The sequence below is a fragment of the Globicephala melas genome, chromosome 6, assembly GCF_963455315.2.
Source record: "Globicephala melas chromosome 6, mGloMel1.2, whole genome shotgun sequence".
Classification (NCBI taxonomy): Eukaryota; Metazoa; Chordata; class Mammalia; order Artiodactyla; family Delphinidae; genus Globicephala; species Globicephala melas.
Genome location: NC_083319.1, coordinates 69,920,950 through 69,941,151, shown reverse-complemented (window position 1 = coordinate 69,941,151; position 20,202 = coordinate 69,920,950). Strand labels below are relative to the sequence as shown.

At 38.1% G+C, this 20,202-nt stretch overlaps 1 protein-coding gene across 3 annotated transcripts in view; it reads right to left on the bottom strand.

The window, feature by feature from the left end:
• FOCAD (focadhesin) overlaps positions 1 to 20,202 on the bottom strand; it is a 313,294-nt gene that overhangs the window by 89,244 nt on the left and 203,848 nt on the right. For all 3 annotated transcript variants that reach the window (XR_009564338.1, XM_030840606.2, XM_060300979.2), the window contains exons 20-21: positions 17,778 to 17,963; positions 12,111 to 12,232 (exon numbers count right to left, since the gene is read on the bottom strand). Coding sequence is in view for 2 of the 3 variants with exons in the window: in XM_030840606.2 (XP_030696466.1) it covers positions 12,111 to 12,232; positions 17,778 to 17,963 (308 nt within the window). In the remaining variant the exon portion in view is untranslated. The remainder of the gene's footprint in view (positions 1 to 12,110; positions 12,233 to 17,777; positions 17,964 to 20,202) is intronic.

Here is a 20,202-nt window from a genome sequence, read left to right as displayed (position 1 = left end):
ATGCTGAGCTTCTAAGAACAAAGACTGTCATGCCAGGAAACCTAGTTACAAGGAGGCTATAAACCGAAGGTTAAAGCTAACCCTCTTGCTGCTGTTCAGACCACATCTGAAGGTGGGTGCAGGGAAGCAGTCATGCTTGAGCCTAGACACCTGCCTGAACTCCCCAGGTTTTATGAGATTACACCTAGTCTTAGTGTTCTGTGGAGTTAGCTGTGACTAAATCTCTTTAAAAATGCACTTTCTCGCTCTTTCCCTTACAGAAGAGAGACTTAGAGAAACAGCTTAAACATAGTCATGCCCTTACTCTCCAGTTGTGTTACAGGCAGAAAAGACTTCCTTGACCATGTTTCACAAAAACACATTTTAGGATGTGTTCAGTCACCCCATAGAGGTTAATGTTGCTAGGCTGAAAAATATAATTTGCATTACTGAAGTATGAAAATCATGTATAATTTGCTATACTGGTGCGATGGCTTTGAAGGAAGCCCAAGGAACAAACTAATTCCAATCATGAAGTTTCAACCCTGTTATTCAACAGATGATAAAGCAGGGTTCTCAACCACTGTGCACCGAGTTTTAATTAACACATGCAATACAGTTTTTCTAAGGCTAACTATGTATACCCTTGCAGTGAATAACAGGTGTCTAATGGACTGCTAAGGTGAGCAGCTTCTATGACTTAGGAAAGAGTAAGAGTTTCTATGTCTAAGAGGTAGTACTAAGTATAACGAAACATTACTGCACATGCCTAAAAAAGAGACTACGTTAGGGAAATACGCAAGTAGGGTAAAGGGGGAAAAGAAGGATAATAAGGCAAGAGTGGGGACAGGAGCAGGTCACAGGACTAAATAGGGCGGTCAGGGTATCTCGTTGAGAAGATGAAGCCTGAGTGAAAACTTGAAGGAAATGAAGAACTGGTGGGAACGTAAAATGGTTCAGCTGCTGTGGAAAACAGTTTGGTGGTTCCTCAAAAAGTTAAACATAGAATGACCAAATGACCTAGCAATTCCACTCCTAGGTATATACCAAACAGAACTGAAATGACATATTTAAACAAATACTGTACGTGAATGCTCAAGCAGCACTTTCACAGTAGTCGCCAGGCAGAAATAACCCAAATGTTCATGAATGAATAAATGGATAAACAAAATATGATAAATCCACAATGGAATATTATTTGCCCATAAAAAGGAATGAAGTACTAACGCATGCTACAATGTGGATGCACCTTGAAAACATTATGTGAAAGTCAAAGAAGCCAGACACGAAAGGTCACATGTTATATGATTCCATTTATATTAAATGTCCAGAACAGGTAAATCCATAGAGAGAGAAAGCAAATTAGTGGTTTCCAGGGGTGGGGAGGAGGTAGGGAGAGGAAGAAGTGGGAGGGAATGTTTAATGCATACATGGTCTCATCTAAGGGTGATGAAAATGTTTCAGAACTAGACAGAGGGGAAGGTTGCACACTGTGAATGTACTAAATACCACTGGATTGTAGATTGTACACTTTAAGCTTTAAAATGGTTAGTTTGATGTTATGTGAATTTTACCTCAATTAAAAAAAAACCCACAAGGTAAGGCAAAGATCCCTAAAGTGAGCACATGGCTGACCTGTTTTAGGAACAGAAGGGAGGCCAGGGTAACTAGCACAGATAGAGTAAGCAAAGAGGAGAGTGTAAAAAGAGAAGGCTGGAGAATTAACAGGAGAAAGCAGGGCCTCCTAGGTCACTTCTCAGGACTTGCCTTTACTCTTACTAAAGGGGGAGCCATTATAAGGTTTTGAGAAAAATGACACAATCTAATCTACATCGTAAAAGGATCATGCTGACTGCTCTGTTGAGAACAGACTGTAGCGGGCAAAGGTCAAAGCAGAGAAATCTACTCAGAGGCTCCTGCAAAAATCCAGGTAAGAGACAATGGTGGCTCGAGTGGTAGCAGTAACACTGTAGAATAAAAGTTTTCGAGTATTTAGCTGTGTAATTTTTCCAGCCCACCTCAAATATTAAGTAAAATGCCAATATATAAAACAGAGAAGCAAAATTTGTGTAAATGAAGTAAGGGTGAAGGCTGAGGGCTTGGCGTTCAGCCCTCTTGATCATCTGAGTCTACTTTGTGGTGGTCTCTAGCACTTTTTAAAACACAGTTTTAACTAGAGGGACATAAAAGAGATCAGTGGTTGTCAGGAGATGGGGGAGCGGGGGAGGAGCTGACTACAAAGGAGCATGGGGGGATTTTCGGGTGATAGAACTGTTCTCATCGTGACTGTGGTACTGATTAGACAAATGTGTTCATGTCTCAAAATTCATAGAACTATATACTAAAAGGGGAGAAACCTACTGTATGCATATAACTCAATAAAATAAAATTTAAAATACATAGTTTGAAAATGGCTACTTTTAGAACATACACTTCTCAAACATTCACCTCCCACCATCTAATATCCTCTGTATACTTCTTTGTCATCACCATTCAAAATCCACTCTTTCTCTTATCTTTCCTTTTCCTATCAATATTACCCCATCAATATTACAATCACCAGGTTTGAAATTTCTGATTTATCCTGGACTTCTCCCTTGCCCCCAACTCAACTGTCATCTCTACCTCTAAAATGTTTACTATGTTTGTCCCTACTTCCTCACTGGGTGAGTCCTAATTCCTGCCTTGATTACTGAGGCCACCTAACTGATCTCTTAACAGCCTAAAATCTTTCCTCCTTCTAATACATCCTGAATGGTGTTGCTACTATTACATTAACTCAGAACTTCTTTTCAAAAACCTTTGATGGTTCATTAAAGAATAAAGTCCAAATTCTTCTGTGCTGTGTCCAAAGTATCTTAGAATCAAATTAAGAAATACTTTATTGTAGGAGCCTCCCTAGCAGGTTCGATCCCTGGTCAGAGAACTAAGATCCCACATGCCACTCATAGCGGCAAAAAAAAGAAAAAAAAAAAGAAAGAATTTGTTGTTATGTGAGAACTCTGCTGCCCTGCTGGTTAAGATCCTCATCCAATTTCCCCACTTGATTTTCTGCTCCTCTCTTTCATTTAACCTGTATTCTGGTTGATTTGGGTTATAAACCAATTCCCAAGCCTGTCCTATATTCTACAAGACCTTTGCATTCACTGACTGCTTCTGCTGCTTTTAATGCCCAGTCTTCCTCTCACCTCTACTTTCTGAAATAATTTCTCCCATCCCTATGCTTGGAAATATACTATATGCCTCTCCCGTTATACTCAACAGATTCCATCTTAGACTATTCTTTCATGGACCTTAATCTCATACAATCCCAAGGGCAGAGATCATATCCTATTCATCCCGGAATCCCTCCCATGAAACCCACAACAGTATCTCGCACTTAAGTGTTCACTTAAATACCTGCTGAGTTTAACCAATTAAACGTACAGTGTCAGCTTTAAGGCAAAATCTTGTCATGTGAAAGCCACACTGTCATAAACAAGTAATCACAGAAAGTTATGATGTGTAAAATCACAATGTTAGAAAACGTTTTTTAGTAGGCACGGCTAAACACAAACACAAGTTGTTGAGAATACAGTTATTTGAAATTTTACAGAACATGTCCAAAATGTTCTGGCTGGGAAATGTTTCATTCCAGATTAAAACCACAGTGACTGACAAGGCGAAATTTTAAAGCGGGTATTATAAACTTTGTATTTTGAAATTTCCTAACAAAACTTTTTAATTTGTATCATACAAGTTCTAATGACATATACGTGAAATACTCGGTCAACAGAAATATCCTGCTTAGAAACACAATTCATAAACGTAGCGGGAATGTCAAAAGACAGAATGAAAAAGGAGATGTTGTTTCCTCACTGATGCATGTTTTTCTTGAAGGAACTACATGGCTACCTAATTAGATAATTTATGTTCAGAATATATTGCCCAGAAATTTGGTAATGTTTTCTACCTCTTGAGTGATCTTAACAAATACAATTATTCATTTATAAGAAAATACCCATTTTAACAGCACTTCAATAAATAATTTAAATCAAGTAAGACAAGCTTTGGTGAGGCTGTTTGACTGTAAAACTAGAATGGGATAAGGTAGAGCAGCACATAAAAATCAACAGGTAAAGTGTTTGTTATTGATTTTAAAACTGCAATCTCACAAAGTAAGGCATATTGATGTTAACCAGATGTATATATTATTATCAAAAGAATAAAAGTATTTAACTTCAGTTGCTACGCGGACACACCAATACTGAGCCACTACATTTGGTCTGTGACATACACACACTCCTCCCACATTCCCAGAAGAAAAACCATTTGTACTTAGTGTCAGAGACCCCCAAAGCCACTCAATGTCCCACTGTTTATAAATAAGAAATCATAGGCTTCAGTTGTCTGTCAATAGTAATCTTGTTTGCACAGTATAAATTTTCTATTATTCCTGTCCCCTGACAAATAGTGACTGGGAGACAAGAAGGGAGGGCTTATAGAGGACACATTTTTAAAGTAAAATGACACTCATCACTTTGTAGGTGCTTTCTGGACATTTAAAACTCTCTCTCTCCTTCCACCCTCCCTCCGTCCCCCCCTCATTCTCTCTCCAGCTTAGTCTATCTCTCTCTTCCCCTCTCCCCCCACTCCCCCTTCCCATGAGGATAACATTAGCTTGAAAGCTGACAATTCAATCACATCTCAAGCAACCATTTACTCTGTTATTTAATAGGAAGGGGGAAAACGCTGTTACCATAACAACTCACATCACATGGTAATTATGGAGTTTCTAAAATACAGCAAACAATACTTTTCACAGTGTTTTCTAAGGGGAATGTGTAATAAGCACAGATACCACTTCTCACAATTATTATTCAAAATTTTCATCTAATTGTTTCATATTGCATGAATGCTAACATACTCCATGTTTTTCATAAGAAATATGTTTTTAAATAAAGAAGGAACTGAAAGAAAAGGGCAAATGATGGGTTATATCACATGTACTTTTGGGTATCTAGGGAAAAAATGTAAAGAAGGCAGAAGAAAAAAATTAATTTATAAGGCAAAACAAAACAAATGATGATCAATTTCAAAAGAAAGAAAGAAGAAAAAAGATTTCATTCAGAGTAGTACTGCCAATAAGCCTGATAAAGGCTTCTCTGACATAAAAATGAAAAAGAGCTCATTACCTAATGCTGAGGCATAAATATGGTTGGGTAGCAGCAGGATCAGGAAAATTTGCATGTGCCCAAAGATGGAGGAAATAATGAAGCAAGGCTGCCATTCTCATCCAGGGACAAATAAGTATCATCCAATTTAGGTGAGAGTATCATGTCAGAGTTAGAAGTGCCAAAGGATGACAAGACAGTCAGCAACTTTCAGGGAAAGAAACTGTCATTCACCTTCAGCTTCCTCATCAACAGGAGCCAAGTTAGTCTCAGGATGAGAAGTAGTTATAAATCAGGGCAGAAGGGCTTCCCTGGTGGCGCAGTGGTTGAGAGTCCGCCTGCCGATGCAGGGGACACGGGTTCGTGCCCCCGTCCGGGAAGATCCCACATGCCACGGAGCGGCTGGGCCCGTGAGCCATGGCCGCTGAGCCTGCGCGTCCAGAGCCTGTGCTCCGCAACGGGAGAGGCCACAACAGTGAGAGGCCCACGTACCGCAAAAAAAAAAAAAAAAATCAGGGCAGAAGAGGACAGTCACTTGAGCTTGGAGAAGCCCTAGTAGAGCTGAAATGACCCCTGGTTGTCCCCTGTTCAAAGGAGCAAAGAGAGAACGGGCACTTCAGTTTTAGAGAAATCTAAACAGGACAGTGATTATACAGAACTGCTCCTGGTAGGTCAGGTCAAACCCAAATCAGACTTAGATCTGTGATCCTTCCGAAAGTATAACGTGGGAGAGTTTAACTTTAAGAAAAGTCAATGAAAAACAAAAACAGTTTTTAGGAAGAAGGGGATATAATGCTTTCCAAAAGAATTCATCACAGATTAAATAGCTAGTTCTCCATGACACTGAAAATACTTGATTTAACTAACACAGTTAGTGAGAAATATTGACAATTACATAAAGCAAAATACACTTCAAAATATGAAGAGCAGAGCACTGGGACATTCAAAACCAAGTTCTTTTATCCATCCATTCACGCACTCACCCATCTATAGTTGTATGCATTAGGGCCATAGAATATCCTATAGGTATATGTAACCTTTGGCAGAGAGGGGAGGCTAAACCATATAAATGAATAACAACACCAACAGTATATAATAGCTTGTTCAAATGACAATAACGTCACTTCTTAGTAAGACCTCAACAATTATTAGATTGACCATCAATTTAATAGCAACATTTCTGGAAAAAGGAAACAATCCCACTAAATGCACGTATAAAGTATAGGACACATCCAAGTTTCAATAGGATTAAAATCACTTACAAAGTGTCTACTATGTGCCAGGAATACTAAGCACTGGAACAACACATGACCAAAACAAACTCCCTGATTTTATAAAATTTACACTTTAAAATAGGAGAGAGACACGCTAATTGTCATGTATGCTGTGCCACCCAAATCCCCACTTCAGGATTAGTAGGGATAGATGGATAGATAAATACCTTCACGTATTAAATAAACTGAATTCATAGTTACAAACATTCCTAAAGAAAACTCCAAGCCCAGAATTTTCACTAGAAAATTCTACTGCCCATTTTAGGAAAAATTATTTATTAGGATAGCATTATCCTGATAACACATCAGGCAAAGGTATTACAAGGAAACTATAGAACCATACCCTTCCTAGGTGCAAAGATGCAAAAATCCTTAACAAAATATTATTAGCAAATCAAATTCAGCAATAAATAAATAGAATACTTCATTATAATCAAGTGAGTTTATCCTAGGAATGCAGATTTGGTTCACATTAGAAAATCAATCAAAATAATTCATCATATGGGGCTTCCCTGGTGACTCAGTGGTTGAGAGTCTGCCTGCCGATGCAGGGGACACGGGTTCATGCCCCAGTCCAGGAAGATCCCACATGCCGTGGCAGGCTGGGCCCGTGAGCCATGGCCACTGAACCTGCGTGTCTGGAGCCTGTGCTCCGCAATGGGAGGGGCCACAACAGTGAGAGGCCTGCATACCACAAAAATAATAGTAATAAAATAATTCATCATATCAACAAACCAAAAAGGTATACAATCATTTCAATAAATGTAGGGAAAAAATATTTGACAAAATTAAACATCTATTTGTAATAAACACCCTTAGCAATTTAGGAATAAAAGGAAACTTCATCAACCTAACACAGGATATCTACAAAATCTCTACACTAAAATAAACTAAATATAACATCATATTTAATATTAAGACACTGAATGCTTCCCCCCAAGACTGTTAACAAGATAAGAATTTCTGCTCTCACCACTGCTATTCAACCACACCAAAGGGTCCTACACAGTGCAATCAGGCAAGAAAAAGAAATCAAAGGCATACAGATCCAAGAGAAAAACAGTATGACAATCTATATTCATAGGCAACATTACAATGAAAAACAAAAAGAATCTACAAAAAAGCTACAAGAAAATGTAAGTGGGTTTAGTAAGGCCATAAAAAAGTATCAATAACATGTTTATATTCTAGCAATGAGCAGTTGGAAATTAAGACAAACCAAAAAACAGTCTAATCGCACTAGCATAAAAATACTTAGGGATATGCAATACTTATTAAATTTAACAAAATATGTGCAAGATTTGTAGTAAGAAAACAATAAAACATGATCTAAGATAATAGAGAAATATACCTTGTGTATGGGTTGAAAACTTAATATTATTAAGATGTCAATTCTCTCCCAAATTGATCTACAAATTCAATTTGCATTTCTACCAAAATTACAGCAGACTTTTTTTGTAGCTTCTCAAAGCTGATTTAAAATTTATGTGGAGGGCTTCCCTGGTGGCACAGTGGTTAAGAATCCGCCTGCCAATGCAGGGGACACGTGTTCGAGCCCTGGTCCGGGAAGATCCCACATGCCATGGAACAACTAAGCCCATGCATCACAACTACTGAGCCTGAGCTCTAGAGCCCGCACACCACAACTACTGAAGCCCGCGCGCCACAACTACTGAGCCTGTGCTCCACAACTACTGAAGCCCATGTGCCTAGAGTCCATGCTCTGTAACAAGAGAAGCCACTGCAATGAGAAGCCCACACACCGCCAACGAAGAGTAGCGCCCGATCGCGCAACTAAGGAAAGCCCGTGCGCAGCAATGAAGACCCAACACAGCCATAAATAAATAAATAAATAAAATTTACGTGGAAAAGCAAAGGGCTTAAGACAGCCAAATTTAAACCAAAATTGGAAGATTCATATTACTTGATTTCAAGACTTATTATAAAGCAACAGTAGTGAAACTGTGTGGTTTTGATGAAAGTCTACACACTTAGAACAATGAAACAAAATTAAGTACAGAAATAGACCCATACATATATGGACAAATGATTTTTTTTTTTTTTTTTTTTTTGTGGTACGCGGGCCTCTCACTATTGTGGCCTCTCCCATTGCAGAGCACAGGCTCCGGATGCGCAGGCTCAGCGGCCATGGCTCACGGGCCTAGCCGCTCCGTGGCATGTGGGATCTTCCTGGACCCGGGCACGAACCCGTGTCCCCTGCATTGGCAGGTGGGCTCTCAACCACTGCACCACCAGGGAAGCCCGACAAATGATTTTTTGACAAAGGTGCCTCGGTGAAGAAAGGATGGTATACTCAACAAGTATAACTCATACTTTATGAAAAATTAACTCAAATAATCATAGGCTAAAATGTAAATCTTAAACCATAAAGCTTCTTCTACAAGAAAACTCAGGCGATCCATCAAGTGATCAATGGATAAACTATATATGATATATTCATACAATGGAATATTATTCAGCTGTAAAAAGGAATGAACTGCTGATACATACTATAGTACATATAAATCTTGAAAACATTATACTAAGTAAAAAAACCCATACCAAAAAACCCACATATTGCATGATCCCATTTATATAAAATGTCTAAAACTGGCAAAACTACACAGAAAGAAAGTGGATTCGTGGTTGCTGAAGGCTGGAATGTGAGGAAAATGGAGAGTGACTGCTAATGGGTACAGAGTTTCTTTTCATTATGATGAAAATATTCTAAAATTGATTGTGGTGATGGCTATGCAACTCTGTGCATATACTAAAACCACTGACTTGCACACATTAAATGAGTGAATTTTACGGTACATAAATTATACCTCATTTTTTTTAATTAAAAAAAAAGAGAACACGGGGGGAAAAAAAGCAGAAAAACTTTGAGACTTGGGGTAGGACAAAAAGTAAGAACCATAAAAAAAACTTGAGAAATTCTTCAAAACTAAAGATCTTCTCTTCAAAAGACAAATGAAAAGTTACAGAGTAGGTAAAAACATGTGCAAAACACATTTCTAATTTAAAAAACATCCAGAATATATAAAGAACTCTCATTTGAAAACAAAAAACCTGGATTAAAAATGGGCAAAAGAACAGAACACTCTATGGAAGAAAAAATATGAATGGTGAATAAATACATGAAAAGATGTTCAACATCAGCAGTCATTAAAAAAAAACACGAATTAAAAACCACAAAAGGGAAACCACTAACCACTATGAGAACTGCTAAATTTAAAAAGCTGACCATATTGAGCACTGGCAAGGAAGGCAGAGCAACCAGAACTCCCTTACATTGCCGGTGGGCACTCAAAATGGGACAGTCACTAGAAAAACAGTCGGGTAGTTTCTTACATTCACTCACCAAAAGACCTAGCAATCCCATTCTTAGGTAGTTATTTACTCAAAAGAAATGAAAACAGATGTCCACACATACACCTGTATGATAATGTTTATAGCCGCTTTAGTCATAATCTGGAAAAAGTAGAAACAACCCAAAGGTCCATCAATGGGTAAATTAATACACAGATTGAAATAATGACGACAGGCTTTTTAAAAACAAAAAGACTCAGAACAGAGCAGTGATGGGAACCTAAGCAAAGTCTGAAGAAACTTCAGCTGGAAAAATACCAAAGGGACTGCTACAAAAGAAACACTAGAAGAAAGGAGGAGAGTTAGGAAATACTAGAGTCATCCTGGAAAAAACCAAAGGTATTTTAAAATTGTTCTCTGATTGCCCTGGGATGGTACAAGGTAGTTCAAGAACTGGGTAATCATACTTCCTGGGTTCAATTTCCAGGCTCCTCTACTTACCTGTGTCATGCACATTAACAGTACCAACCTCATAGTGTGAATATAGAGATTAAATGAATTAATATATGCATGGCAAATTTTGAAGCATCTGAGCTGGTTATTAGCTATTATTATTGCAATTGTTATACCTATTAACTAGCTCTTAAAATTCTTATTATTTGTTGTCAGATAGTCTGAGAAACTGCATGGCTCATTCTCTATCTCTTTTTTTAAAAAATGGATTATAGTAAGCAGAAAATGAATCCAAACAAAATCCTACCATAGATTTGGCAGAATTCTGTCTAATGTGTCTTCCAATTGACTCCTAAAATTATGATCTTTTCTCATCTCTTGAAATTTTCTAGGCATTCTAAAATACAAGCAACAAGTATCATAACCCAAATATTTTCTCTGTTCACATCTAAGGTACACCTCATAAGTTCTGATTCCATTTTCTGAATTTATTAGGTGTCTTCTGCTACCTCCACATTAACACTTTTTTTGTTTCTTTTCTGATGGTACTTTTAAAGTTAGGCTTCCATTAATACTTAACAATTTGGTTACCCACGTTAAGTCCACAGCTTTAAAACCCAAAAAGGTACCAAATCTCTCTCTTCTCCATACCAACAAATAATATGCTAGGGAGAACAAATCTAGAAATTACCTATGCTTTTTCCTCTTTTAGGAAATTAAACCTCTCTTCTTCCCAGAGAAACACTGCTCTCCCCAGATCTTTCTTCCCTCCTTAGTTAAATAAAGACATTGTGTTAGACAAAAAAGGTTCTGAACCAAATATTTACATAATTTCAATTCTAACTAAATATATAAAACTAATATGGGTGGCTAGGATAGAGGTGGGTCTATAAAATCTGGCTATGCTGGGACTTCCCTGGCAGTCCAGTGGTTAAGACTCTGCACTTCCACTGTAGCGGGCACAGCTTCAATCCCTGGTCAGGGAACTAAGATCCCTCATGCCATGCATGTGCACAGCCAAAAAACAAATAAACAAAAAACCTGGCTATGCTAATTGGTGGCAATTGGTATGACACAGAATATAATCAAATCAAATTAGTGATGCCAAGATTTATAAATTATGTCTCAAAATAAGATTTAATACAAACATACTGTAGCAGCACTATTTTTACCTCATATCCTTTAAAATTTTTACAATTTATATATTTTCATTTATAATTTGTATATAACTTATGTTTAAATTATGTAAAATAAACCTCTTTGCTGTGATATTTTGTTTTGTTATTCATTCATACATTTTAATTTATATATAACTGAATGAGTAACTGTCATAAAATTTTAAAAAACAACAAAAAAACAAATTTCCCAAGTGCTTTACAACTTCCCTCTTCCCTCTCGTATTGCTACCATCTGCAACGATCAGATTTCAAGCAAAAAATAACGTAACTTTATTTTAAAAGGGTGGTCTAAAAGAAAAATTAAATAAACACTAAAACCATAGGTTGTTTGTTTTTTTTTCCCCCTAAACTCTATTATTTACTGTTAATTCCCAAAATATAAACACTGGTGCTGTACATACTTTCAAAGGATCACAATTAAGAAAGAGGCAAAATTACTTCTTTAAATAATAAATTGGTATTTATTCTGAAATATGGAAGTTAAATACTGATGAAATAAACCAAATTCCAAGATACTACTCCTTAATAGGCTGAACAGTGGGGAAGCATGCCAGTTTCTTTGAGAAATACCTCAAAATATTTTAGTATTCAGTTGGCTCAACTATTCTGGTTGTCTTTAAAAGCCACTTAAATTAATTATGATAAAGAGAAAAATAATTCCCAAACACACACTAAATCTCATGGGCATAAAGTGAAGGAGGGAAACCCCAAAACATATATAAGCAAGAAGAACCTGTTACAGAGCATGGGAAGGCACCTACCTCATGCACTAGAGCGAGTGAAGTCTGCTTGAAACTTCGCCCTCTATTGGCCATCAGTCTATTCAATGGTTTGCCATCTTTACTCTGATACATTGAAATATCATAACAAAACAGCATACCACCTTAAAAAAAAAAAAAATTGCTTATGGCAAAACTCATTAATTAGGGCCTCAGTAATCCATATTCAATCAATCTGTATAGAGAGATTTAGAAATTAAAAGAATATGCTAAACAAATTATGATTTTTAACTGTGAATAAAAAATAGAGCTATAAGAAGTTACCATATTGAAACGATCACTTACTGACAAGCCTTATTCATTTGTAAATAAATGAGAAAATTTCAAATCATTTCTTATTTTAAATTTTGTGAACTGTTACTTCTAGAAATTCTATTAAGCTTTTCTTTAAAAACAAATTTCAATGAAAGAGAAATGCTTGTGCATGTCAGTCTTTGTGAACTCCTGAATAATATGGGTTCCTTTAGTTTCTACCCATAAGTGGACTAGTTTTCCTTCATACCTGCACTCACATACATTCACTCTCCCTCTTTTCCTCCCTTTTCTAACATACTTTTGGGGGAATTTTTGCAACTATGTTCATGGAAGAGACTGGCCTTTACTATTCTCTTCTTCTACTTGGTGTCAAGATTATGCTGATCTCAATCAAGAGTGTTCTCTTCTTTTTTTTTTTCTTGGTTGAAGTTTATAAAGACCACTGTTATTTCTCCCTTAAGTTTTTTGAGGACTTCACCAGGGAAGCCATCTGCACCTAGGTTTTCTTTGTGGGAAGGTTGCTACAGATTCAATTTCTTTAATACATATCAAACTATTCATATAGTCTATTTCTCCTTCTGTCAGTTTTGCAAAGTTTTATATTTTGACAAATTTCTACATCTCATCTAAACTGTGAAATTCATTGGCTAAAAGTTCTTCAAAATATTCTTTAATGTTTTGAATGCTGTAGGGCCTGAAGTGATGTCTCCTTTGTTGTTCCTGATACAGGTGATCTATATTTCTCTATTTTTTTGTCCAGCCTTACAACAGCTTTATCAATTTTCTTAAACTTTTTTTTTAAACTAGCAGCGTTTTTTATTTATTTATTTATTTTTAATTTTTATTTATTTTTGGCTGCGTTGGGTCTTTGTTGCTGTGCGTGGGCTTTCTCTTGTGGTGAGCGGGGGCTACTCTTCGTTGTGGTGCATGGGCTTCTCATTTCAGTGGCTTCTCTTATTGTGGAGCAAGGACTCTAGGAGCAAAGGCTTCAGTACTTGCAGCACGCGGGCTCAGTAGTTGTGGCACGTGGGCTCTAGGGCCCGTGGGCTTCAGTACTTGTGGCGCACAGGCTCAGCAGTCATGGCTCGCAGGCTCTAGAGCGCAGGCTCAGTAGTTGTGGTGCACGGGCTTAGTTGCTCCGTGGCGTGTGGGGTCTTCCCAGACCAGGGATGGAACCTGTGTCCCCTGCACTGACAGGCAGATTCTTAACCACTTCACCACCAAGGAAGTCCTCATTAAACTTTTCAAAGAATCACCTTTGGCTTTGCTTATTTTCTTTATTTCCTGTGTTTCCTATTGCACTGATTTTTAATCCTATCTTTATTATTCCTTCCTTTATCATTTCTTTAATTTGCTGTTCTTCTCCAAGTTTCTTGAAATAGAAGCTTAAACTATAATTGTTTTCCTTTCTTCTTTTTTCAGTATATGCATTAAGGGTACAAATTTCCTACTAACACTGTTGTTGTTTTTTTACAGGTAAAGCAGATAATTTTTAATGAAATGGAAATTATAAGACTTCAAAAGATTTTTTTTTTTCCCACTACCACCACCCCCGACCCTCGCTTTCCCTCCTTGGTGTCCATATGTTTGTTCTCTACTTCTGTCTCTATTTCTGCCTTGCAAACTGGTTCATCTGTGCCATTTTTCTAGATTCCACATATATGCGTTAATATATGATATTTGTTTTTCTCTTTCTTACTTCACTCTGTATGACAGTCTCTAGGTCCATCCATGTCTATACAAATGACCCAATTTCGTTCCTTTTTATGGCTGAGTAATATTCCATTGTATATATGTACCACATCTTCTTTATCCATTCATCTGTCGATGGACATTTAGGTTGCTTCCATGACCTGGCTATTGTAAACAGTGCTGCAATGAACATTGGGGTGTATGTATCTTTTTGAATTATGGTTTTCTCTGGGTGTATGCCCAGTGGTGGGATTGCTAGGTCATACGGTAATTCTATTTTTAAGGGGTTTTTTTTTTGGTTTTTTTTTTTTTTTTTTTTTGCAGTACGCGGGCCTCTCACTGTTGTGGCCTCTCCCATTGCGGAGCGCAGGCTCAGTGGCCATGGCTCACAGGCCTAGCTGCTCCACAGCATGTGGGATCTTCCTGGACCAGGGCACGAACCCATGTCCCCTGCATCGGCAGGCAGACTCTCAACCACTGCACCACCAGGGAAGCCCCCTCCAGTTCCATTTTTTTCCCTCAGGATTGCTTTGGCTTTTCGGGGTCTTTTGTGTCTCCATACAAATTTTAAGATTTTTTGTTCTAGTTCTGTAAAAAATGCCATTAGTAATTTGATAGGGATTGCGTTGAATCTGTAGATTGCTTTGGGTAGTAGAGTCATTTTCACAATATTGATTCTTCCAATCCAAGAACATGGTATATTTCTCCATTTGTTTGTGTCATCTTTGATTTCTTTCATCTGTGTCTTATAGTTTTCTGAGTACAGGTGTTTTACCTCCTTCAGTAGGTTTATTCCTACATATTTTATTCTTTTTGTTGTAATGGTGAATGGGATTGTTTCCTTAATTTCTCTTTCTAATCTTTCGCTGTTAGTGTGTAGGAATGCTAGAGATTTCTGTTCATTAATTTTGTAACCTGCAACTTTACTGAATTCATTGATTAGTTCTAGTAGTTTTCTGGTGGCATCCTTAGGATTATCTACGTACAGTACATGTCATCTGCAAACAGTGACAGTTTTACTACTTCTTTTCCAATTTGTATTCCTGTTATTTCTTTTTCTTCTCTGATTGCCGTGGCCAGGACTTCCAAAACTATGTTGAACAACAGTGACAAGAGTGGACATCCTTGTTGTGTTCCTAATCTTAGAGGAAATGTTTTCAGTTTTTCACCATTGAGAATGATGTTTGCTGTGGGTTTGCTGTATATGTCCTTTATTATGTTCAGGTAGGTTCCCTCCATGCCCACTTTCTGGAGAGTTTTTATCACCTATTAACACGATTTTAGCTGCATCCCACAAGTTGTAATTTGGCATATTTTCATTATCATTCAGTTCAAAATATTTTTTGATTTTTTTCTTTGATCCATGGATGATTTATAAGTGTACTGTTCCATTTCCAGGCGAGTGGAGAAATTCCAGTTATCTTTTTGTTATTTAGTTTAGCTTAATCCCATTGTTATCAGAGGACAGACTCAATGACTTCAATATTTTGAAATTTGTTGAAATGTATGGTCTGCTATATGACCATTTTGATAAGTTTCCAATGTACAGTTAAAGAGCATACAAATTCTATCACTATAAGATACAATGTTCCATATGTCACTTAAGTAAAGTTTGTTCATAGTATTATTCATATATTTTGTGAACCTGATTTTTTTGTCTGCTTGTTCATCATACCATTGAAAAAGCTGTTTAAGAGTTTTCCGCTATTATTGTGGATTTGTCTATTTAGTTAGTTCTGCTAATTTTTTTGGAGGGGGGGGCGGTTTGCGGGCCTCTCACTGTCGTGGCCTCTCCCATTGTGGAGCACAGGCTCTGGACGCGCAGGCTCAGTGGGATCTTCCCGGACCGGGGCACGAACCCGTGTCCCCTGCATCAGCAGGCGGACTCTCAACCACTGCGCCACCAGGGAAGCCCAGTTCTAATTTTTAATTAATTTTTAATTAATTTTTAATAATTAGCCCAGTGCTAATTTTTGTCATATAGTTTGAAACTCTGTTATTTTGGCACATTGATTAGAATTGTGATACTTTTCTAATGGACTGACTTCTTTATCTCCATGAAATATTCCCTTCATTTCCAGCTTCTTCCTTTTTCATATGTCTAGCACTTTTTCACTGGACAGTATATGAAAGAACCACATAAAGTCTAAATGATATTATTATTTTTTTAATCAGAGGATTTTCTCCTCTGCTAGGCAGACAGAGTGAAGAACAGATTATCTCAGGTGAATGAGGGATTTAACTGAGTTAGGCTTGACTATAGCTTTGGTAAATCTCAGTCTACCTCTGTTTCAACCCTGTTCCTAAGGCATGCCTCCTCAAGATTTTCAACTGACAGTCAATCAGTCTTTGACTCTTCAATACAGAAAGATTATGGGAGATTCAGAGATTTGTATCTGTCCTCAGAAGTTTTCAGCTTAACTTTTAACTTCCCACAAAGCTGCAAAATTTGACAAATATCTTAAGGGAGAAACAGGCTGTGTGTTTGAAGGGTCTCAAGTCCCCAGTCTTGTCACTCAGGTTACCACATAAATGTCATGATCTCTGTTGGCTTCTCTGCCTCCTGCACCAGCCTCTTGTTAAGGTCAAGCCTGAATTTCAGCCTCTATCTGAGGCCAACATTAGTAAGTGCATCCAGGTGAAAAGAGCTGTAGATCTCAGTATCAGTTCACTACTTGTGTGCTTTGTTTTCAGGCCCATTCTCCTAGCCAGTCTTTGTTTCCTAAGCAACACAAGACTGGAGATTTCACTGCCTCTCAGAAGCATCAGCCTAGTTCTTTAACTTTCAGTGCAAACTCAAAAGTCACCAAATTGCTTATGAGGAAGATCACCAGTTTGTCACCTGTATTAGAATCTTCAGAGAAACATAACCAACAGGATATATATAGGTACAGATATGTAGATAAGCAAGAGGAGATTTATTATGGGAATTGACTCCCAAGATTTTTGAGGCTGAGAAGTCCCATGATCTGCTGTCTGCAAACTAGAGAACCAGGAAAGCCTCTGGTGCAATTCAGTCTGAGTCAGAAAACCCAAGAACCAGGAGCACCAATGTCCAAAGGCAGGAGAAGATGGATCTCCCAGCTCAAGCAAAGAGAGCAAATTCACCCTTCCTCTACCTTTTTGTTCTATTCAGGTCTTCAATGGATTGGATGTTGCCCACCCACACTGCTCAGGGTGATCTTCTTTACTCAGTCTACTGATCCAAACGCTAACCTCCTCTGGAAACACACTCAGAAATAATACTTACCAGTTATCTGAGCATCACTTAGCCCAATGAAGATGACACATAAAATTAATCATCACGTCAGCCTAGTCCCATGAAACCACTAAAAGCTTTACTGGTTTCTCTATCCTCCAACAGGCCTCTTCCTGGGCCAATACACAATCCCAGCCCACAACCAGAATCAGTGAATATCTCCCATGGGGTAGGGGCTGGGGCGTGGGACAGGTCCATAGGGAACAATCTAAAATGTTCTCTCCATTCCATAACTTCAGTCTATTCTTTGTTTTATCTATGTCTTTGTTTCTACAGTTCTCTGATGGCTTTAAAATGTGATTCATTTTTGTAATTTATCCAGCTGTGTCTAGACGTTAGCAGCAGCAGCAATGCCTTTCCATGCCCTATTACACCCTACTTGGAAGAGAAACTTAAATCATCACATTAAAATCCTGTACCGTGATACTATGTATTGTGCTTACCCGCAAGGCCAGGTTTCAAACCCGGCTGCTTGTTTGTTTCATACATTTTCAACATAAAATTGGGGATTCCTGCTACAGTCTTTCCTTGATCTAAGCGGGCACCTCCTTTTAATGCAGAGTGATACACCCCACGGGGCATATTCACCATTTCTTGCTTCACAAGTGATGTAAAAAATTCCTCCAAAGCTGAAAGAAATAAAAGGAGACCAAAAGTAGAGTGAATATAGTATGCTAGAAGAGAAACATTCATTCTTAACTCATACACACACACACCACCACCAACAACTTAGCTATATTTCATGTCAAATTTCACAAAGTAAAAACAATTCTTGATTCCCAGCCCTTTTGTAGTCTTCTCCAAACTAGAATATGGCACCCAGTAACTCAAGCTTAAAAACTTAGTCATTCTTAACTCCTCTCTTTCTCACACTCCTTATATGCAGCAAGTCGTTTCAGATCTACCTTTAAAAATATATCTCAAATCCATCAGTTTCTCTCCATTTTCACTGCTACTTGCCCAGTCATTATCTTCTCTCTTCCTCATCTGGATAAATTTAAAAACTAGTTCTTGGTTTCTTCTCCTCATGACCACTCCTCTAAACCATCCTCTACCCAGAAAGAAGCTAGAGTTTTATGACATTTCCTTCCCTAACATCTTTCAGTGCTTTTTCACTGTACATAGAATAACGTCAAGACGTCTGACAATGATCAAGGCCTTCTATGACCTAGCCCCTGACTCTCCCCGTGACCTCATCTCTACCACCCACCTTCCTTCCTAGCTGTGTTAAAGACACACTTCCACAAGGCCTTTTTTTCCACTCCTCAATAACACAAAGTTCATATCTAAGTCAAGGCCACTGCACTTGCCATTTCTTCCACCTGGAACACACTAATCCCCAATGCCCACGTGACTGGCGCCTTCCTGTCATTTAGATATTTTCAGAGAGGCCCTTTATGACTATCCACCATTCTGCGGTAATATCAGTACACGTATTTTAAAAAATTAATTCATTATTTCTTTGTTTGTGTTCCTTCTAATTAAGCCCAAGCTCTTTATTGCTTGACATCTTCACTTATTATAAGGTAATGCAGTAATGTGGGATCAGAAGACAATAGGGTATCCAAACAAAATACCTGGTTAGCACTATAGGTTTATATTCAAGTGTTATTTTCCTAAGGACCACTAGAGGTTGCCCAATGCAGAAACAAAAACAACAAAAATTAAAGCTAAACAAATCATATGGAAAACAAAAAAGGAAACCACCACAGGTGCCTCTTATTATAGGAACAAAAAGCAAGAGTCTGTCTACCTAAACTAGAATTTCATTCTGAATAGTTCTAAAAGTCTCCTTTAAATGACCACGATTAAATTAAAGGCAGAAGTACTCACTGGAACATGTATTATGTACCCAGTTCTGTCATTCCTATATAGAACTTTCCTAGGTGCAACAAAGCTTCTCCATTCAAAGCCCAGAGAACACCTGTGTAGTATGTTTTCTATTTACCCCTCCAGATCCACACTCTCAACCCTACTCTGTGCCCCGGAAGAATAACCTTTCACAACTGCATCATCAGACTCCCTTGTCCTCTGGCTTTTAGTTGGCTTCATCCAATGGGAGACACTGGCAGGAGATCACAGGGTGCAAACAGAGGTGAGAGCATGTAATCCCCAGACACCCTCCTGCAGGACTGCCCCAGGTGGTCTGCATCCCTCTTTTGAAGGGCCTTGCTCCCCTTAGGAGCTTCTTATGACACAGAAGCTCTCTCTTATTCTCCTAACTGCTCCCTTCCCTTACCTCTTCAGGCTGAGGGACATTAACCATTCTTAGATGATTCACCATTGCTTGTGAATTTCCTTTAACCTTGACAACACACCTTTAAGAAGTCCCTTTATTAAACTCTCAATTACTCTCTCTGAATTTCCTGCGAAGACCCTGATCAACACATCATCTAAATGAAAAGTGTGAGTAATATCCAACTGCAAGTCATACATTTCAATTCCTGTATGTACATGCACATGTACGACTGCTTAAAGCTTGGGAGGAGTATAGACTTTTCAGAATGGACCTAAGAATCATGCACTTGTGAGGAAAGAATTTCATGCTTTCTCAGAAGACACCCTATTCTGGTAAAAGCTGATACACGTCAAGAGATAAGTACACATCTACACGAAGACTAACCCAGGAATGAAAATTTGTCTACTTGTCAAGCTCTTCAGAAAATTAAGGATTATCAAATAATTCCAGCCCTGAGAGTAGTTTAAATGAAAGTAAAATACCATGAATGCAAAAACCCAAGAGGACTTTGAACTCTAAGGTTATTCTGGGATACAGGAGGAACTTTGGATAACTGATGGCTTTCTTCTTCCTTGGGCTTACTATTAACCGCAGGGGAGGTCCTAGACTCTGAAGAGCCTTCAGGTAGG